The sequence below is a fragment of the Sardina pilchardus genome, chromosome 15 (assembly GCF_963854185.1).
Source record: "Sardina pilchardus chromosome 15, fSarPil1.1, whole genome shotgun sequence".
NCBI classification, from domain to species: domain Eukaryota; kingdom Metazoa; phylum Chordata; class Actinopteri; order Clupeiformes; family Clupeidae; genus Sardina; species Sardina pilchardus.
This window is the reverse complement of record NC_085008.1, coordinates 14203385-14226333: the sequence shown is the minus strand read 5'-3', so window position 1 is coordinate 14226333 and position 22949 is coordinate 14203385. Positions and strand designations below refer to the sequence as shown.

At 46.1% G+C, this 22949-nt stretch overlaps 1 protein-coding gene across 1 annotated transcript in view; it reads right to left on the bottom strand.

Moving 5' to 3' along the window:
* The window catches only part of ncanb (neurocan b), a 60856-nt gene extending 38446 nt beyond the window's left edge, over nt 1–22410 (bottom strand). Inside the window, exons 1-7 of the mRNA XM_062556505.1 lie at nt 22377–22410; nt 20105–20497; nt 17490–17664; nt 16414–16541; nt 15515–15808; nt 14135–14998; nt 10381–11556 (exon numbers count right to left, since the gene is read on the bottom strand). Of these exons, the coding sequence (XP_062412489.1) occupies nt 10381–11556; nt 14135–14998; nt 15515–15808; nt 16414–16541; nt 17490–17664; nt 20105–20497; nt 22377–22410 (3064 nt within the window). The remainder of the gene's footprint in view (nt 1–10380; nt 11557–14134; nt 14999–15514; nt 15809–16413; nt 16542–17489; nt 17665–20104; nt 20498–22376) is intronic.
* Nucleotides 22411–22949: the final 539 nt, after the last annotated feature.

Here is a 22949-nt window from a genome sequence, read left to right as displayed (position 1 = left end):
TGACGACCTAGTACTGTATGTTCTTCGAAGTGTCTCCAGGTGTGTGATTGTCCTAATAGGAATGCACAATAAGCTGTTAACAAAGGTTTTTAATTTGTGAATGATACCGAAAGCTTTAAATGATTGCCTGGCTGGCAAGTCCCTATAGCTGAAACGACTAGCAGCTAGCTTGCTAACAAACAAACGTGAACATGATATAGCAATGCAGTTTGTGCTAGAAACGACTGTGAGTAGGCTTGAACCTAAATGTCTATCAGGTTGGACTTCACTTAAAACGCTGGGTGAAGATCGGTGTCGTATAGGCTGCTCTGTGAGATGGCTAAAAGCCCTTGTGTAAGCCCTGTTGGCCATGCAGCCTACCCGACGTTAAACCTAGCCTGGAGCAAGTTTGGTTGTCGTTAGCTAAAGTGTTAAATTTACGCAGGCATCCCAACCTGCAAAAAGTCATTTCAGGGAGGTATCCCTACCGCCCCCCCCCCCGCAAAAAAAAAAGAAAAAAAAAAGAGGAAGACGAGGCAATAATACAGGCTATAGCCCAATGCACTTCTAATCATGTAAGAATATGTAGATTACTTTATGGGCTGCTTATACTATTAATGTAAACGGCTTTTATTCTTATTCCATTGCAACTTTAAACAGGTCTAAGGAGTTTGTTGTTTTCATGTAGCCCTGCCAACTAGCCGGCCTGAATAATATGCACTTGAAATGAAACCTATTGATACGGTTCGGGAGAAGAGATATAATCCCGCCCACACTGGAAATTGATTGGTTGACTTACCGAAACATGCCAATCAGGATGCTTCATGAGACACACACGCACACTATCACACTCATGAACAGTCTCTCGCTCTGCCTCTCTGTCGTGTGCGCGCTACACAGATGCTGTGCGCGGTTTTGAGCACAGTCTGTGTCGTGTGTGCGCGATCTTGCCCGCGCTCGCTCTAGATTCCGGGAGATTTTAAGTAATTTGCGGGCATCAGTGAGTCGCTATTAATATGCGGGAGACTCACGGAACTTCCGTGAGACTTGGGATGTCTGTTTACGTTGACGTTAGGTTAGATTGTCTTCAGCTGTTGATAACGTTACCGAGAGCAAACCGGTTACTGTAATGATATAAACAAATGTAAGGAGTAGCAGCTAGCCTAACATGAGACAAGACGACAACGTCCTGGGTTACAGTAGGCCTACAGCTTAATGAGTAGACATAACATTCAGGTTCAGCCTGGTTTAGTTCAGTGGTGGATCCTTGATTACGGACAGCTGAGCACTGACGTAACAGAGGCTTCGTTGCCGCCAAAGCTTCTCAATGTTAACTCTATGAGAGTTTTTAATTCTTTTATCGTAAATATCTTAAAAAGTATAAAGTTCACAACTGTGAAAAATACATTAGTCAAATCTCCGTTACAAGACCTTTGTATGAGTGCTTGAATGACAAACAGTTAAGTGGTTTTAGCGTCAAAAACCGTTGATTTTGGTCGGAAGAAGAATAATCCCCATAATAATAATAAGAAGAACAGGGATAACAGTACATTGCATTTACATGCAATGTAATAATAAAAAACTAGAGATGTAATTCCAAGGAAATTACGAGTGCATGAAAATGCAAAAATGATGAGGACTTTTATTTTGAAACAGTTGTGGGTAGAGGAAACAGTTGAACAGGATATGTTGTCTTAAGAGAGCCAGAAAGCCTGAGACAGAGAGTTGCTGCCAGGTGGCTTTGAACACCTGGCTTAAGATTCTAATTGCTTAACGACTTTATTGTGATGTCATAATCCAATGTTAAGTCTATGGGAGAAAAAATGTTTTAAAAAATTCATATAAATTAAACGATAAAGTTTTCAAAGATGAAAATTACATAGCTGAAGTCACCTAAGTAAGACCTACGCAGCGCAGTTTGAATGAAGTTTCTACGTCGAACGGTTGAAGCTGAATTGAACGCACAAAAAGTGTCTGAAGAAGAACTAGAGATGTAATTCCAAGGAAATTACGAGTGCATGAAAATGCAAAAATGATGAGGACTTTTATTTTGAAACAGTTGTGGGTAGAGGAAACAGTTGAACAGGATATGTAGTCTCAAGAGAGCCAGAAAGCCTGAGAGAGAGAGTTGCTGCCAGGTGGCTTTGAACACCTGGCTTAAGATTCTAATTGCTTAACGACTTTATTGTGATGTCATAATCCAATGTTAAGTCTATGGGAGAAAAAATGTTTTAAAAAATTCATATAAATTAAATGATAAAGTTTTCAAAGATGAAAATTACATAGCTGAAGTCACCTAAGTAAGACCTACGCAGCGCAGTTTGAATGAAGTTTCTACGTCGAACGGTTGAAGCTGAATTGAACGCAGAAAAAGTGTCTGAAGAAGAATAATAATATCGATAATAAGAACTAGAGAATGTAATTCCAAGGAAATTACGAGTGCATGAAAATGCAAAAATGTACAGATAAATCATGTAGATATGGTTACTAAGGTGTTGCTAGGGTAGACATGGTGGTTTCATAGTTTTTGAAAGTTGATGGTGTGAAGATAGACAGTTTGAAATTGAATTAGCTAACCTGATTACCAGATTAGCTAACCTGGCTAATGATTTTAAGCAGTTATGCAAAAATGCTAACTGTTAACAATGCTAACTATGCTAAAGAGGTTGATTAGCTAATTTAGTTGATGATTTCTAGGAGTTATGCTAAAAATGCTAACTATGCTAACAATGCTAACCAGGTTGATTAGCTAACTTAGCTAATGATTTCTAGCAGTTCTGTTAAAAATGCTAACAATGCTAACTATGCTAACAATGCTAACCATGCTAACTTGCTAATGAGGACTTATATTTTGAAACATTTGTTGCTAGGGTATCCATGATGGCCACTATCAGAAATAAAGAAGTTACTGTAGTATAATCATGTTGGTTGCTATGGAAACTGTCATAAAAGCTTAATTTAATGGTTGCTATGTTGGTTGCTAGGTAGGTGGAGGTTTCATGTAGTTGACTGGAGGCATAGTTGATGATAACTGACAGTTGGAATGGTTGAACAGTTAAATAGTTGAGTATTTTCATTGGTTAAATGATTTAATAGTGTATTATTGCAGTGAGGACTTTTATTTTGAAACAGTTGTGGACAGAGGAAGTATGAAACAGGATCTGTAGTCTTAATGAGATTGTATACTTAAAGCCTGAGAGAGAGAGAGCTGCTGCACCTGGACTGGCCACCTGGCATAAGATTCTAATTGCCCTATTATGATGTCATAATGTAATGTTAAGTCTATGGGGAAATTTTAATAGTTTTTATTTAATAGTTCAAAAAGTATAAAAGTTACAAAGTTGAAAAATATATAGCTCAAATCACCTAAGTAAGACCTACGCAACGCAGTTTGAATGAAGTTTCTACGTTAAACGGTTGAAGCAGAATTAGACGCAGGAAAGCGTTAGAAGAAGAATAATTATAACTAGAAATGCAATTCCAAGGAATTACCAGTGCATGAAAATGCAAAAATAGATAGATAATGTAGATATGGTTACTAAGGTGTAGCTAGGGTAAACATGGTGGTTGCATAGTTTACAGAGAGTTGATAGTGTGAAGGTAGACTGTTTAAAGACGAAACATTCCAGTTTTAACTTAACTAATGATTTCTATTCATGTTAAAATGTTGATTAGCTAACTTAGCTAATGATTTCTAGCAGTTACGCTAAAAATGCTTATTATGCTAGCAATGCTAACTTTATTAACAATGCTAACCAGGTTGATTAGCTAACTTAACCGATGATTTCTAGCAGTAATGCTAAAAATGCTAACTATGCTAAATTCGCTAACAATGCTAACCAGGTTGATTAGCTAACTTAGTTGATGATTTTTTGCAGTTATGCTAAAAATGCTAACTATGCTAACAATGCTAACTATGCTAACCATGCTAACTTGCTAGTGAGGACTTTTATTTTGAAACATTTGTTGCTAGGGTATCCATGGTGGCCACTATCAGGAAACAAGAAGTTACTGCAGTATAATCATGTTGGTTGCTATGGAAACGGTCATAAACACTTAATTTTAATGGTTGCTATATTGGTTGCTAGGTACATGGAGGTTTCATGTAGTTGACTGGAGGCATAGTGGATGATAACTGACAGTTGGAATGGTTGAACAGTTCAATAGTTGAGTAGTTTCAATGGTTAAATGATTTAATAGTGTATTATTGCAGTGAGGACTTTTATTTTGAAACAGTTGTGGACAGAGGAAACAGGATATGTAGTCTTCAGAGAGATTGTATGCTTAAAGCCTGTGGCCACTATCAGGAAACAAGAAGTTACTGCAGTATAATCATGTTGGTTGCTATGGAAACGGTCATAAACGCTTAATTTCAATGGTTGCTATGTTGGTTGCTAGGTACATGGAGGTTTCATGTAGTTGACTGGAGGCATAGTTGATGATAACTGACAGTTGGAATGGTTGAACAGTTAAACAGTTGAGTAGTTTCAATGGTTAAATGATTTAATAGTGTATTATTGCAGTGAGGACTTTTATTTTGAAACAGTTGTGGACAGAGGAAACAGGATATGTAGTCTTCAGAGAGATTGTATGCTTAAAGCCTGAGAGAGAGAGAGCTGCTGCAGCTGGCCTGGCCACCTGGCATAAGATTCTAATTGCCCTATTATGATGTCATAATCGCAATGTTAAGTCTATGGGGAAATTTTAATAGTTTTTAATTAATAGTTCAAAAAGTATAAAAGTTACAAAGTTGAAAAATACAAAGCTCCCATGGCCTAAGTAAGACCTACGCAGCGCAGTTTGAATGAAGTTTCTACGTTAAACGGTTGAAGCTCCATTAAGAGCGTTAGAAGAAGAATAATAATAATAATAAGAAAAAGCCTAGGAAGAACAGTACAGTGCATTTTCATGCACTGTAATAAGAAGAAACCGGATAACAGTAGAGTGCATTTTCATGCACTCTAATAAACAGCATAACAGTAGAGTGCATTTTCATGCACTCTAATAATAATATCGATAATAAGAATAAACAGCATAACAGTAGAGTGCATTTTCATGCACTCTAAAAAATACTATACTAAAAAAAAATATACTGTAGAATAGAATAGAAAGATGTTTCTTTGTCTGTGGTGAACAAGTGTGAAATATTCAAATGCAATACAATACAAAGATAAAATCATTCAAGTCATCAGGCAATGGAACTACAGCTCAAATAATAAAGCACACATTTCAAACAATGAAAAGTATTCAGTAAATAGATCACTGTCAGTGTCTCTGAGTTCCATAAAATGCATCTTCATATTAAGTTCTTCTTCATCATCACTACAATCCAATATACTGACATTCAGGATAAACAGAGTAGGCTACTACAGAGAGAGTTACTGTGTTTGTGTCTGTGTGTGTGTGTGTGTGTGTGTGAGTGTCAGTGAGAGAGAGAGAGAGAGAAAGAAAGAGAGAGGGAGAGAGAGAGAAAGAGACTCCAGAGAGTTGTGTCTCTAGAGTAGAAGCGTGTAGTGAGGAAGGCGAGGGTGGCCGAGGGCTTTCATGCACTTCTCCGCCACTACTGTTGTTAGCATCTCTGGAGTTTCTGACAGCTTGGTTAATGGGGACATGTACACTACACTTCACAGACTCAGGAGCAGCGGCACTGCCGCTAGAGCTCTCGGATATGTGACGAGCTCACACCACCCCCCCTCCACACACACATCTCCTCCTCCTCTTTTAAAAGACCCAGAACATGGTTCCAGACACTGAGTGCTCCCCCCCGGTTGATAAGTGCAGACCAAAGTTGCGTGTAAGTAACTTCAACAGCCTCGTGTCTGCTCTGGGCCCGCTGTGAGGCCATCGCAGCACAGTTCACACACTCCAGCCTCTCACACACAGCCGTGTGTTTTGAGGAGGGCTATAGGCCTGTAATGGTTTTTCATTTGCCATGAATAGCCCACGCGTCACTCACGTACTGTAGGCCTATTATACGGGTTCTCCAGGGCGTTCTCCGTTCGGGAACGCGGTCCGTTTCCACGCAGCGCCGGGGTAATTATTCTGTTCGTGATGAACATATGGAGGCCGTTCTTCTAAAATGGGGCCTGCGGTGGGAATTGGTGGAGAGAGCGGAGCTGAGACAACTCTCTCGCTTCTGGAGGAATGCAGCATCTGTGTCGCACATCAGCGGGGGTACCTCAATCCCCGTGCAGAATCAGATGGAATCAGATGGCTGAACACTTCACTGCAGCGCTCCTGTTACGGCGCCCCTGGCTCTAACCACGTCACCTCCGCTTGGCCCCCGCGAATCACATTCAGCTGAGGTGGACAACGCCCCCCGGTTATGTGAATTGTATTTCACCATTATCACCCCCACGGCTTGATTTTGCTCCTTGGAGGTACACTGAGGTGATGTTTCCAAATAGGCAGTAATATCCATTACTCAGTGACACTGGAGGACAAATTGCTCACACTATGGGCTTACGGGAGGCTTTATCAGATACGAGCCCCGTGAATTCATCTAACCGTTAAATTCTGCACGTCTGTGTCCTTATAAAAATTATGGAAATGCTCGTTTCACCAGTTATAGGAAAAGAGGTGGTACAATAAGGTGCCAATGGGTAATGAGTTTTACAGTCACCATAAAGCAAGCACATTCAGCATTTCACTTTCAGTCCAAAACTAATGGTGAGCTTTTCAATTGGTCTTTCAACCGGTCTTTACAAAGCCTGAATTTAAAAACCACGGACACGGAATACACCTAATTACGACCAATATAACTGTGTGCCCCATTGTGGCACATCTGCAAACTCTCAGCGGGCGCTGAGAGCCGAGCTTCTCTCCACCCAGTCAGCGCCACGCTCGGCTCCGGCGTGATAAAAGAACATATGCAGCACAGAGGCATGGCAGAACAGAGAGACACGGATTCACACTCGCGTTCTTTCACTTCCTGTGAGATCGTTATCTCCAGTGAACTGCGCCTCTAGGCCTCAGCGTGAGAGAGAAAAAACAACTCGACGCAGGTACAGTGCTCTACTCTTAATGTAAAACATGGCAAAGTGATTCATCATGTGGCTGAAGGTATGGAAGTGGCAGTAAAGAAGAAAAAATGAAACAGGAACAGTTGCTGCACTGTGGAGGTTCTCATTATAGACTTAAAAAAATAAAAAAATAGAGAGATTAAATCAAATTTGAGGCGTGATTCAATCTCTGACTAAATTATAGCCCACATGGATATCAAAGGCACATCTTAAATATGAGAAAATATGTAAATGTATGTAACTTTCTAGAATTTGTAGGCAGATGGAGTATCCACTCATTCGCAGCCAAGGACACAGTGCCATGTCCCAACCTTACTGAACACCCAACCCAAATCGCATGGACCACACAGCCGCTCATAATCTGCCTTTCACCCTCAGTGGTCTTGACATACGTCGAGGACTCAGAGCTGAGAGTCCTTGTGTGTTCCGCGTCATAAGGAAGAACAGTCAAATAGAGCCATAACACAAGTGTGTATCTGATCTGTTGAAAAGTATGCATTAAGAAGACAAATCTGCACTGGAAGCCTGCTTTAAATGTGACTCATGGAATGGACTGTTTGAGTAATATCAACACTAACGTCTTAGTGGAGCCTTCTATACATAGCCTGGAGTGGTGCACCATACTGTCTGGATAAGCTCATTTTCAACACTTCCGCTCGCGCTCCCATGGTAAAAGTGACAAAAAAGCCAGTGCTAAGTACAGTCAGCGCAACGCTTTTTATCGCCCTCCACCATGGAATATAATGTCTCCCCAAGGCAGGGCTTCAGCAAATCCTATTCATTAAATACGCGCTACTGAACTGTATGGGATTAGATTCGCGCGCGCGCGGGTTTGATATGGAAAACTGCAGATGCTAATGCATTAAGCCGGAGAGAAAGGCTACGAAATTAGGCGCGGGATAGAGATGTGCGCAGGGGTTGAGGAGTGTGTCATCGCACCCCGGCCTCGTGTTGGCCGGGCGCTCGCTGTCGCCGGGGTCAGCGCCGGGGCCCCGCTGCGCACACTGATGACAGTTCCGCTGGGTCGGGAGAGGGCAGTCGGGGCGCGGCAAACATCGCTGGGAAGAGGGGGGGGGACATAACAAGGGCCCAAACAAGTAATGAAACGTATTTCAGGACATAACCCCGAACGGAGCTGGATTCTCTGAAAGCGAAAGCAGGCCAGAGAAATCAATAGCCTCCAATTTCTTGGCTCCAGATATGAAATGCCGACAGCTCACAGTGGGGGTAGCAGCGGAATAAAAGCAACTTTTGGTTGTGTAAAGTGTAAAAAAAAATGCTTTTTTCAATTAAAATTTACCCTGCAGCTCCATTACACATTGTTTTTACCTTGTAGGAGGAGTGATCTATGTTCAACCATACTGGAGATTTAGTTTAGATGACTGTAACTCAAATGACCTTACACACCTGTCAGACAGATTTCATCTGGAGGTGAATAATTTAGGGCCTGGCAGCTTGCAGACGGCAAGAGCTCGCACTCTACCCAATAGCCACGCAAAATTCTGATCTACAGGTAATGGTGGTTGTAAATTTTTGGATACTTGTGAAGCCTTGTGAAGTATAACAGCAGCTATAAAGCACCACAGCGTATGAGAGAGGCGGTGGAGGCGGTTCTTTATGGCCTCAGACACATTTAGACTCAACGGCTGCGGCGAAGAGAAAAAAAAAGCATATTTAATTTTAGAGGCTTCTAGTCCTACAGTACCTAACACTCATGATTATTTTTACTTATGGTAATCAGACTGCGGTGAATTTCTTTGCCGCTGATCAGCCGTCAGTGGCTTTCTCTCTGGGTCTCTCAGCATGTGTATACATGAGGGGAGTGGTGTGGGTGTTTTGCCGCTCGGAGAGGGAGCGGGAGCGGCGGTGGTGGTGGCGGCGGCGGCGTGTCACGGCTGTCCTGTATCCGCTGTGTGCCCTACTGCTGCAGGGCACGTCACTACGAGCGGTGCGGGGACAGCACAGTCGGGCACTGCAGGCGCCTACACGTCCCACAAGGTGACAAGCAACGAAATGGGCTGGAGGGGAAGGGGGGACGGGTGTTGACGGGTTGGGGAGTGTGTTTGTGTGCGTGCCAGCGTAAGTGTGTTTGTTGTGGGCGTGTGTGTGTGTGTGTGTGTGTGTGTGTGTGTGTGTGTGTGTGTGTGTGTGTGTGCGTGTGCGTGTGCGTGTGCGTGTGCGTGTGTGTGTGTGTGTGTGTGTGTGTGTGTGTGTGTGTGTGTGTGTGTGTGTGTGTGTGTCAGATCCCTGATGCCTGAGAGCACTCCAGAGACTCCAGAGTTTCATTACTGTAGTCTTTGTGTGCGCTGATCATTGATTAAAAAGGCCTGGGAAGCTCCACTGGCACCACTGGAGGGGAAGAGGACAAACAGTATCCTGTCCTGCCCTGCTCTCCCCTCAAGGGCAGCCAAGCTTTTGATGAACTCCTTTGTTTACCTGTCCGCTACAGTAAGCATCATTATTGACTAGCAGCTGTTTTTAACTGAAGGCCGGCCAGAGTATTTTTACACCGATGTTTGTTCAATGTCCAGAGCTCAAGTACGTAGCACAAAACATTCAACACAAGGACCTTTCCGGAACAACAGTCACCATGACAACCATGGTGTGCAATTTGCTAGAAATCCAAAAGCATTTAGATATCTATAGAGAAAAGTCCAAAACTAAAGTCACATGGAATTAACATAAACAAAATGCTTCACAAAAATATGCTTCTAATAGAAAACACCAACAGAGGAACAGGATATTCTGAGAGCAGTATTAGCCACTGTAAATTGGTAAGAGCCTTCTCATTTTCCTCACAATAAAATGTCTGTATTTTGTTAGAGTCTGTATTTTGTAAGAAACGCCTCCGTAACGTCATAACCATGTTAGACATGGGCAGCAGTGAAGAATGGAAAAAGAGAGAAAGAGAGAAACAGAGAGAATGAGAGAGAGAGACAGAGAGAGAGAGAGAGAGAGAGAGAGAAAGAGGGAGAGAGAGAGAAGGACTGGAGTCAATTACAGCCCACGTCTTGTAGCTCTTCTGCCAGCATTGATTTGTTCAGGCGCGAGATCTTTGCTTTTCCAAGCCCCCCTTAATTGCGGCGCCCCTGACCCTCTAATTACTCCACTAAGGCTGCTTCAATTTCAGTCCACAACCTCTTTGTTTACAGACATCACCGAGGCGACCAGCGGGAGCACATCAGCAGCATGAAATCAAATCAAATGAGTGGCTGCTACTTCAAGGGCCCAGCACTTTAGCTGGGATGTAACGCTCGGCTGATAGATCACAGGGTGATGGTGACTTGCAGCACAAAGAAAAAGCTGGTGGTCTAAATGGATGGCTTTCAGCAATGGAGGGACGTGTGTGTGTGTGGAGGGTGGGGGGGTGAATTTTTACCTGATGGATTTTCAAGCTCGTAGGCCTGATTGGCTGCCAATTTGCCCGAGGTCTCGACCGTGACGTTCCGTGCCACCTGGGCTGACCGATGCTCCACGGGCAGGAAGCTTAAGCCGGGGAGCGTTCTCCAGCCCCGGGCCACCACAAAGGACTCGGACACCGGAGTCCTGTACTCGGACACTCTGGCCTTATCCCTGGCTCCGGAGGACGGCGTGGTGAGCTGAGGTGAGACACTGGTCGTCTGGAGCCCCAGGCCAGCAGATGGGGGAGTGGTGGAGACCTGCGCCCGAGGCTGAGGCTCGCGGGTCTGGACGGGCTCGTCCTGCTCCACCGGGAGCAGAGTGAAGACAGGCTCCATCGTGTACTCTGTCGTGGGCGGCAGGGTCGGCGTCGGGGTCGTCGAGCTGGACGCCGGGGTAGCGGCCGGCGTGGTGCGCTGCGACGCCGAGCCCTTGGCAAAGTTCTGCCTCCTCCTGACAAAAGGGGTGCCAACTTTGCCCGTGGAGGAGGTCGGGCGGAGTTTCTCGGTGGGCCTGCGGACAAACAGGATCTCCCCCCTCGCCTCCTCGGGAGTGCTCTCGGGCTCCGCAGACTCAGACGTCTGCTGCAGCTTGGCCTCCGGCGATCCTCCACCGCCACTAGGAGGCACTGTGGGCAGATGGACCAACTGCCACTGGACGGTGGTCTGCAGAACCACAGGCTGGTTCTTGGCGGGGATAACGTCGGAGACGTCTGTCTCTTTCACCTGCTCGTTAAATACATCCAGCGGGTCTCTACCTGTGCTGCCTTCGGTATCTGCATCCTCCTCCGTGGTTGTCCTCCCGGACACAGGGCCGGGAAACGGATAACCCCGCTCGCCGTGCTCCCTCCCCTCCCCGGAGTAGTTCTCCGAGGGGCCATCTCTGGACGCAGGCATGGCCACGATCTCCAGAGTGGCAGCCTTGGCCTCCATGGGCTCCACGGGGGGACCTCTGCCCTGATAAATATGCTCCCCGCCACTGTTGCTGCTGCTGCTGCTGCCTGGGGCGCCAAGGTTGGGCCCCTTTATGGATTTCAAGGTCCACCTTTGTTTGCTGCCGAGCACTGGGGACGATCCAAACGCGCTCCTCGAGCCTGGTGATGCATTAATGGCTGAGGTCGGTTTTGCCACGTCAGTGGGTTTCAGTGGAAGCAGGCCTGCAGGCAGAAGACAGACAATGATTAAATCAGGGACAGCCCAGCTTTATTTAAATGCATTCAAGATTCGCTCGGAAAAAAGCTCGCTACCCCCACCACCACCACGACGGCGGCAATAATTACATGTAGGCTAATATAAGCAACTTAATATAGCACAATGATTATGCATCCATTAATCCCCACGCTGATACCAACCTGAACACCGGTAATCTATTCATCTGTTGAATTACCTCTGTATTTAGAAGGTGATTATGGGCACGGCAGAGCCAATGTTGCAGGGTTTAGATACACTCATCAAGACCTTATTGTTTGGATTAGTTTCTTTTTGAAAGGTGTAAAGAAATGTATGAACGGTCACGTCCTGGAATAATAACGGTGGCCTGAGAATGGAATTCATGTGCGCTTGAATGCCTGCAGGATTCCGAGAACATAAGAGCATATATTATGCTGGAGTTCTGCTGTGTGTTGGCGTTCAGCAGTCAGTCTGCGCTTGCGCTGACAGTGTTTTGAGCAGAGGGTTTGTTTACAGCGGTGGCGGTGGCACTAAAACCCGAGGGGGAACCCAGCAATCATGTTTGTCAGGTTCTGAGCAGCAGAGCACCTGGTGGAGCATGGCATGTTCGGGTGCAAAAGACACAGCCGAGGACACAGTGCAAACACCCTTTGCTCTTTCTGCACTCACATAATAATAACTGTTGGAGCAATCCAGGCAGATCCGTGTGGATGAATCAAATATTAAGTTAATCCTCAATTTTTTATCAGCTGATGTAACACCGCCGTGTGCTGGGAGAGGCTGAGCTGGGATCGACATACTGTACTGTAGACGCTTCAATCTGAGTAATAGTGCAATTAATAACATGAATAACTAATTAAGCACTTCAGTTCCATATAGAGACAGTAATGGCATGTATTCATCCTGTTTGATATTAATAATTAAATGTACAAATGAATGGGCAATGACGGTGCGGGATGAGCAATTAGAGTCTCTGATGAGAAACAATTCACAAACTCATTTCTCAATTCAATCATCTGCAAATCTGGACATGGGAAAGAACAAATGACATGGATGGCATGAAAAAGATGGTTTTAAATACAGTATGTGTTCAAAAAAACAAGATATAAAATCTGAATGAACAATTTCTGCAACATCAGCAATGTTGCAAGGATGACATATTTTAAAGAGGACTAGCATATATTTAGGGGTTAAAATGTACATTCTGAGCCCTCTTTTATGGGTGCATTGATGTTAACTTTGAGCAATGCAGTTTCTGTTGTCACTAAAGGTTCAGATATTTTCAATATCCAATATCAACTAAGTCCACAAATATTGGTTTTACTTGGATTTTTGTAAGATTTTAAAGATCTGCATAGTTCCTTTCCAATTAAACCATATTTGGGATGATGGATGATCAAAACAGTATTTTTGACAGCTGAAAAACATCTCCGACAGCCCTCCATTCAATTTTCCTGATGTGCATTAAATATTCTCCCTCAGTCTTTCTTCCACAAGATCTATTGATAATTATGGACAGAATTCAAAAACAAAAGAGTTAATTTGAGAGCGTGACTGAGATTGCTGGACCACTGGTGTTACCCTCGCAAAGAAGCATTCATTAGAAAACCAAAGTAAATAATAAATGGCGTCTGAAGTCTAGGTTTCCCCCAAAACATTAAACATTAATGCAGACGGAGAGTTAAATGGTTTCTGTGGGGGGACATTTGAATTGATGAAGTCCCAACTTTATGTAAAGCCACACGGCCCAGGGAGAGAACATTTCCATTCCTCACACTTGGTCACCCCACACCAAGCCTCATCTACTGGACCTCTGACGTGTCCCTCCGAGCTCCAGGGACCAGTGCCACTCAAATGACTGGCCTCCCTCTCCTTTACTGCTGCCCCTGGAATCACAGTAACTGATTCTCATTCATGGCCCCGGAGGTGATGAAATTGGACTCTCTTCTGACGAAGTCGAAATGTCTCCACTTCCCCCTTTTTTTTAACTGGAAATGAGATGTGGTGGAGAGATGCAGCCGGCCCGTCTCCCTGCGTGACTTGCCTGGGCTATCACCGCGCCAAAGTGGCCGCACCGGGCGCCTGAATGAGATTAGATTCACCCAATGGGATTTCCTCCTCTGATGAGGCAATCCACTCACATCAATTCGCAGCGCGGCTGCCGCTGCTCAGCCTCTTTTCCATCCTGTCTTTTTGCCCCCTTCTGCTCAAAACTCTACAGCCATCTCAAATGAAATACGGCCATCTTGGACTCATCTACATAATTGACTCGCCACGACGTGTTCTAATTATTCAGTTGTGAGTTCTTACCAGAGGCCAAGTATAACAGTTTTTGGAGATGGACCGAGATGGGCAGTTTGGAGAGATTGAGTAAAATGGACATTGTGGGAAACCTTATGGCAATCAGGCTAGCTACCACTGAACAGCTGACTGACACACACTGCATACCCATGCATTCTGTGACAAGACCTATTCATAAATATGCATGGAAATAGGTTGTGAATATGAAGAGAAACAGATGACACACAACATTGACACAGAACATAAATATGACTGCATATCTACCTGATGATGTGGTCTGAGCTGTGGCAGGGAACATCTGATCCCTTCTAGGATTTTCTGGACCCTTTAATGAGGTTGAGGATACATGCTGGACCTCCGGCATCAGCTCCCTCTCCTGCTCAGACAGTCCGTCATCTGTGCCTGCCGGACTGACAGCCGTGGAGGTCTTGTGCGAGGAGGGCTCCACGATAGCATTCGCATTGCTGGGGTTGCCTTTGCGCACGCCCGCGTTCGCCTCCTCCAGCTTGGGCTTGGCCCTCTGGATCTCCGGGGTGGGTCCACTGGTCAGGCTGGGCGACGTGGGCGGAGCGTCGGCCTCGGTGGTGCTGGCCCAGTACCTCCAGGGCCTCATGATGGTGTGGACGATGTTGGAGAGCATGCTCTCGCCCGTGGTGTGGGCCTGAGGAGTGGGCGACGCCACGGTCAGATGATCCAAGCTGAACGGCAGCTCCACCTCCTCCGCACCTTCATCGGTCTCGTCCTCCTTGGCCGAACCGCCCTGGTTCTCCACCTTGTCCTGGTCAGTCAGGCCCAGCATGGACAGGATCTTTGGGGCCATAACCTCTTGAGGCTCCCCCCCCACGGACTCCTCCCGCTCCTCACTCCAGCGGACTGAGGCCTGGTCTGGCCGTAAGTGAATCACAACATGCTCCTCGGATATCTCCGAGGACTCATTACTGACGATGGAGTTGATGCCCTCTTTCTCCAGGTCCACTAGGCCGGTCCACGTGGAGGGCTCGGGGTAGGAGGGCTGGGAGAGATGGTTGTTCTGGGGATCCATCTGATCCTCGGAGGGGTCTGACTCAAGGTCCTCTCCAGTGTGGAGGAGTCCTACAGCTTCCGCAGCCGTTTCCTCGTTCTGTGCGTCTGGAATATTCAGCATGAGTGAAGTTCATTATTTACTGAACTTTGCAACACAATACATATTTCATGCTTTATTAGGGATTAAAATAGGTTTGTTAAAAATATTAGGTTCATATCAGGGAATTTGTCAATGCCCTGAGCTGCATAAAAAAGGACATATGGTTGGCCTTGCACATGTTTTTATGTATTTGTTTTGGTATGCTCAGCATTTGTCCATTTGCCAACTACTTCTTCTGGGTGCATCTGCCTAATTAGTAAACAAATGTATTCATGCACTCATACATTACTCCATCCATTACAGAAAGTTGGGCTGCTAGTTATCTGAAACTGCACACAGAAAGAGGATTCATGTAGTCTGTCTGAAAAAAAACTCAAAGAAATTTGAAGGTTTAGATTGAGAACTTAGCACTTATATCCCCCGGGGAAACTGTCAGAGGAACGCCTATGTTGATTCAAGCATCCATACACATTCAATCGAATTAAAATAATGAATCGCGATCACACTGGTTGCCATGGTACCTCGGTAGCAGAAGGCATCAAACAGGGTGGTGGTGTCGGGGAAGCCGGTGCGGTTGGGGTTGTGGTAGACGGTGCGCACGCCGGGCTCGTCGCCGCCGCAGTTCCGGCGCGGCTGGTTGATGGGGTAGCGCACGCTGCCGTCCGCCAGCCAGCCCGGGTCGCACCGGTCCAGCCCGGCCTGCCAGGCGAGGTAGAGCTGCCCCACGGTGGCCAGCTGGCCGCCGAGCGTGTGGCAGTGCGTGGAGGCCGTGGCCAAGCTCAGCTTCTCCGGAACGGACGAGTGGAACACCTCGCCTGCAAACGAGGAGGAGGGAGGGAAAAGGGAGGGAGGGAGGGAGGGAGAAGAGCCACGGCAAGAGAGAGAGAGAGAGAGAGAGAGAGAGAGTGAGGTTAACAGGGCACACAGCCTAATGAGCAGCATGACAGAAGGAGAGCAAGGGAGAGGTGGTGAAAGATGGCACCGGGGTAGTCCAGCCAGAGGTCTCTGCCTTGACAAACTAGCAGCAAGTTTGTGTATGAATCACTCTTTTGGAGAGAGCAGGAGAGATCGAGAGGCTTGGTCATTTAGAAGAACAATTTGTGGATGCTGCTCTTTGTCTCTCGTTTCTAATGAGATCCAGATGACCCATATGTAAAGCAGACCTGTACGGTCACCTGTGAACGAGTCTTTATTAGGCTCACCCTAGCCATGGATCAGAACGCTAGGCTTTGTAAAGTGCCCTACTTTATGGTAAGTTGGCTGTAATGAACTGAGCAGGGTACTTGGAGGGTGTGGGTCATGGCTTTCACTTCCCTCATGGCGCTAGTTTAAGCCAAAGCTCCGGTGTTGTATCGGTGGCGTCCCACGGCTTTGGAAGTCCATGCATGACTAATCCTTAATTGATGCGCTCCTACCGTACCTTGCAGCTTCTTGGCGAAGCAGTAGACATCAAACAGCTCATCGGGGACCCGATTGCCATAGTTTCTAACGCCAGGTAAGTCCTCCCTGTCTCCATAGCAACCCGGCCTTGGAGACTGGATCGGGTACCTGCAGAGGGAAGCCAAAGAAATCAGGAATTCCTCCAACAGTCCCCCCCTGGCTGGAGGTGGAGATGGATCTATATACAGCTCCAACTGTGCAATTACTCTAAAGTACATTGATTCAAATGGCATTGAGGTGCTGAGCTAAAGGCTGATTAAGAGATTATATACAACACTCCGGGGTTGGTAGGGAGAGAGCGCACGGAATCTCACACACTCTGCAGAACCAACAATTTAGATTGCAACCTGTTTCATCAAGTCGGTAGGAGAGGGAAGAAGGAAAGAAAGAAAGAGAACAAAAAAAGAGAAAGTCAAACTCAATCAATCACAGAACCTCTGATGTCTCTATTTTTTTCCCTCTGCCGCATTAATTGCGTGCGCTCGCCTCTCCATTGATGTGCAGCCAAGTTGCTCTGGAGATGGCCCAATTAAAGGCGTCCCAGGTGGGAGGGCGGGCGCTTATGGCTGCACTTTATGAAAATGACTCCCCACCCCCGGCACAATTAGCGGCTGAACATACGCACATAACAGCTGCAGGTGGGCATCAGTATCAATACCCCAGGTTTGACAGGCCTCTGGCCACTAATGAATGGAGGGAGGTAAGCAGGGGCCTCGCAATAACTGCAATGAGAGAGCTGCTGTGCACTCAAGTGCTTATGGGTATTGACAACAGAAGTGAAAAAGCTTATGACCTATAAACCTGTAATTATGCGCGCTTGCATTCAAAGTCTGACAGTAATCAGTCACACGCCCCCCTTCCACCTCTGAAAAGGGGCTGTTCTTTCAGGGTTTTTTTTTTTAACAATTCAGGCAGAATATAAAAGAATCCAATCCAATTTAAACATATGTTTACAGGAAAAAGAGCATTCGGGGGGTCCTAGGCTAATCACTTGTTTCTTCTGCATGCTCATCTCTGGCACTGACATTACGCCCTGCCACTGAGAGCTGCCCTTACCTCACCGTCTGGTCCGACAGCCAGCCTGCGTCACAGTTGTCGTACCCGTCGTCAAAGGTGGCCTGCAGCTGTGCCGGCGTGGCTATTACCGCCGAGTTCTCCAGACACACCCGCTGGGCGTCGGCGAAGGAGAGAGCGTAGCGGTCGTGTGGAGCCCGGTAATGGAACACCACCCCTGAAGAGAAGACATGGCACACTGAGCTGAGAGTGGGACTTTAAAAAAAAAGAGCCTGCCAAACGAGCAGTTATAGGATGCAGCAGAGAGAGGATGCAGCAGGCTGTATACTGTTCTCTAACACAAACACTACACAAGAACTATGTTAACCGTCTATGTTAACTGAGCAGCAGCAGCACCCTCCAACGACTACAGAACACGAGAAAGGCCCGACGGTTGTGTTCGATTTTTATGCGCCATTGTAGGAACATGGCGTTTGTTTGTGTTTCGTCAAGCATAGAGAACAACCTGGGTTCATTATATCCTGAACATAATACATTGGGGAGCTGCAGGTAATTCAACAGCAACGCCATATGCCTCCTCATAATGTTCATTCTGTAGAGTAGACACTGGAACTGAATGGCATCGTTTCATGAGAGATGCGCCTCGTTTCTGTGTTGTAGTGCTCAACCTCCACTCGAGGAGGGATGGAGTGTGTGTGTGTGGGGGGGGGCGCTAAAGAGGGAGGGCTGGACTACCACCTGACCTGTGAATGGACAGGATTCCGCTCCACCGTGCAGAGAGATGGGAATGGGATTGCTTTTGAAGTGTCCATCTAGCATTCCCTAGCCATCCTGCCGCGCCATCCCAACCCCCCCCACGCTCGCTCACACCCTACACCACCACCAACCCCCCCTCCCCTCCCCTTACACACACACCCACACCATGCCACAACAACAGTCTTCTCTCGCAGCAATTCACACATCCAATCCCAGAAGGGAGCTGCACATGAAAGCGAGAGGACAGGGAGGCAGGAATACAACTTTAAAATTGCTCCTTTATCTTCTGAGCCTTTTGTGTGGAAGGATGGCGGGAGGGAGGTGGGGCTGGCGGGGCTGGGGGCCAATTCAAGCAATCACGCTGCTAGCCAGGCAGACGAACAGGCAGGCCCCACTCCTCTGTGGTCAGAACCCACAGCTTTTCCTGGCCTCCGTGGTGTTTCCCCTACTAGTATCCCAACTTCAAAGAGACTGGGATGGAATGGGATTTTTTCCCCCTTATATTTTTCCTCTTCCGCTCCTCTTGCTGAACTCGTTTTTTTGTTTATTATTTCATTCTCCCTCTTGCCATCCTCGGAGTTTGACACACTTTAGCAGGAACTTTTCAATTCATGAAATACATTGGAGGCAAAAAGGAGTCCTATGTTCACCGCCTAAGAAACACCACCATGTTGACGTTTTGTGTGTTTGTTAAGTCTAAAAATAGGACTTCAAAGAGCTACTTGTTGTAAGACAGCTGAACGCATCTAACAGCTGAACGCATCTAATTAAGAACACCATAGCTAGAAGGACTAGACCAAACTGATACAGTCTGAATTGGATCTTGTTAGCCTGGGAGTGTGTTGGCAAATACTGATTAATGCTGAGTTGGAACAAGTGTACCGGACAAAAGATAAGGAAGACAAGGAATTCGTATAAGTTCAGAGTGACATTATATGTGTGGAAATAGCTAGGCACAAATGAGACTACAGCATCAGCCTTTTGTAGATAGAGCTATTTAACACTTAATTAGTTGAAATATTTCATGATATTCCCTGACACCAGGAATCGATATTCAGCTGTAATTGGTGAAAGGCAGAGAATTGGCCATTTAATATGAGCCAGGCATTAAATACAGACACGCAGTCAAGGTCAGGCAACCTATAGCCACATAAAAATATCCACATTAATCTGATATTGATATAGTCTAGTAAATATCAATACCATTTCATTAAAGTTTTAATGACTTGGAGGATTTGTATGGAGTGCTGCTGTCTGCAATGCACCATGACACAATTAAGGTTTAGCCCACAAGATCAGTTATAGACAATGGGCTGGGTAATGGGCTTTTTGTATGGGAGGGGTTTATGGTTTGTTAATACATTCTCCATAAGTCATCTGGGAACAAAATGCATAAATCAACATGAGCAGGATCGAAAAATCTGTATAAAAGAAAAAGAAAACACAGTTTACTGATGCTTACTACAGTGCTGGTTGCAGTTAAAAAGCAGGCATATACATTTTTATCAGCAATCTCAGGAAAATGAAACTAGATTCAGGCTCCCCTGTGCCAACGGTAAGTGCATCACATTCAGTAATCGAGAAGGAAAAAAACACTTTAAAAGAGCAACTCCACTGCAAAAAAAACAACAGGCCAATCGAGACAGGATGTCAGGGAATATCTGATTATTTAGTGGACGGTCTACGTGCAGCACAGTTTAAAGCAGGATACAAGTTCATATTCACCCCGTTTCACTTTTCACAGAGAAAAAAAAAAAACTTTCTGTGAGGTGCATTCTCCATTCCGGGAGCATAGTGTTGATCGTATGCATGTGAGTTTTCATGTAAGTAGTGACCCTTGTTCGAGCAGTTCATTAACTTGACAGGTGCATGTATTAGCAGTCTAGACGCAGGGGCGTTACCTGTGACTTCCAGGGGCACGATGTCTTGTTCGTCGTTAATTCCGACCACCACCTCACAGCGGTACATGCCAGAGTCGCTCGAGCGCAGGCCCGTCAGCGCCATGCTGGCGTTGTAGCGGTTGTCCGGGTAACCGGGCAGCGTGACGCGGCCCTGGAAGGCCTTCTTCACCTTGATGACGTTGCCCTTGGCGACGAGGACGGACTGCTCGCGCTGCGGGCCCCCGGAGCCGCTCGGGCCCCAGACTTTGGTCCACTTGACGCGGGGCGGCTCGTGGGACGGGCTGGGCCGCAGGGTGAAGACGCAGGGCAGGAGGGCCGAGCCAGCCAGCGGCTCCTGGACCCTCTGGTGCGTGACCTTGCGCATGTTCACCACCGTGTCCGCCCCGGTCAGACCTGCAGCACACACAGGGAGAGGACGGGGCAGAGGGGTCAGTGGAAGACTAAGATGTTCTGGGTCAAACTGGAACTGGGATTAGACCATACAGTAGTAACAACATGTCATTGCTGTAACCATACTGTATGTTATGTTCAAATGAACGACTGCTGTTAAAGGAACTATTTTATGTGTAGTAATGTGGCTTTCTGTTTTCCTATGAAGCCGCGGATTGATACAGTTTCAAAGATGTATTGAGTGAGCCTGTCCAGAAGTGAACGTTTTTAGTAAAGAGTTCATGAACCTCCTGTATGTGTGGTTATTACGATGTTGTAAGTGTAGAAACACAACACCATACATGCACTAACATTGGCTGTGACTAAGGGAAACATTACAACAACTACCAAACTATGAATGTCAGGACTTTTTGTCTGGAAGATGTGTCTCTGAAATAAAGACACATTCAGGCAGTTTGTTTTTTCTAGTGTCAAACTCAGACCTGCCAAACCCCAGTGTTCTTTAAAAGTCACATCAGGTCATGTCACGCAACAATAAATATGTCCTGACACAGCTTCCAAAACTTTCAGCTTTCAAAGTTCCAACTTCCTATTGTCACAACAGATACGGTTTCAGTCACCGCTTTGGTCATTGGCCAACTAGAACGATTCCTTTCAACATTACCTACAAACTTCACATCAAAACTCAGGACATATGTTCTTGAAATCTTCTCACTTATTAGTCTTCTTTATTTGAAGTCATATTTGAACTTTTCTCTTTCATCTTCTCATTGAAGCCTAATCATGTTATGCTACTTATGCGTAGCACTGATGCAGCCCGACACTTGAAAGGCAGTCGGTTCCGATACTGCATTTCAAATTGAGCCGTGTAGTTCCCAAAAAATTCCCCACTCACGAGAAGCGAAAATGCCGAGCGAAAATCTTTGGAGAGGCCCCTGTCTAATCTGCTCCATAATTCCCTGAATGAGATGGCTGTAATCACCATCTCCTCACCTGCAACAGTGAGCCTACAGTATCTGCAGTGCGCATAATTACAATATTTATAAGTCACATAAGATGGCTGAGCTGACTATAAAACCGATGGGACGTATTTCTCTCCTCATATATCCTCTCCCCATACTCCCACCTCCCCATCCCCCCCCACCCCCCCACCCCCCTCTACAGGCCTGCCTGTGAGCACACAGAGACTAAATTCATTAGGCTATGTGATAGAAAGAAAGAGGGGAAAAAACACACACACACACACACACACACACACACACACACTGTCGGGATGTGGTATCGACGGAATGAGCCTCCAGTGCCTGAAATCACCAGGGGATACCAGTTCATTCGCACCAGGACTTTAAAGCAATCCTTATTATATACACTTTCCATTAAGGCCCCCCTTGGTGAGTTCCAGCGCTCAGAAAAAGCATTGATTTAAAGAAAGCGTGGAGATTTATTAAATATATCATTTGAGACGAGCTGTGCGGCGGGAGAAAACCCTTTTTTTCCCTTCACACTCTCTTTTATTCTCTCACACTGGAGGGAGGAAATCTAATTTTCAGGCACACATGAATGACATACTGGATCAGGGGGGAGGGGAGGGGGGGGGGGGGCGACGGCATGGCGGAATAAGGCCAGGGGGTGTGTGGAGTAGTTCCAGTGGATTTATTTCAACGTCGCTTGGTATTTACCTCAATCTCCTCTCCTCGCTGGAGCGTTTTAAAAACTCAGTTGAGTAACTCTCGTCTCAGAATGAAAGACAAATGTTTGACCCGCTAAAGAAAATGCTGCAGCAGTGCTGTTAATGAATGAGATGAGTGTTAATGTGATTGGTGATTGAAGTGACACCGTGAAATTAGCAGGCGGTGCTGCTTTTCCCTTTCTGCCTCTGTACCTGTATACTGGTACATGAGCAGCAGCTTTTCCATTCCCCTCTTCATTTACCTGCAATTAAGCTTCATAGTGGAGTTCTTCTCTTTATGCCACAAGAATTTCTAGCACCTTCCTCAAAATATTTCCACTCCATCACCACCAGGCTTTGGCTGCCAGATATTCAATCACAGCGCGTCTCTCCTCCATTTCAGATTCTCTACCCGGAGAGCGCAGTCTTCTCAGAGTTTCTCTTTCTCTCTCTTTTTAAAACATGAGAACATCTCTCCTGGCCCGCGCTCTGCTGCCACTGCTGCACGGCACATCGAGCACCTGAAACAGATCCGAATTCAAAAGCCGGCGACTCAAAAAAACAGCCGATGTGTCATTCAGGCTTTTCACACACCGTAGGGGTTGGGGATGGCTGCCGCACGGTGAGTGCCAGGGCCCCCCCCCCCCCCGGTAGCGATGCGACACATTGTTGCGTCGCTCAATGCAGAGAGAGGGAGGCTCTCACCTCTTCAGTTTTCAAAAAGAGTGAAGCTCTTCCTCTCAGTGTCTAAGAGTGGGACACACACACACACACACACACACACAC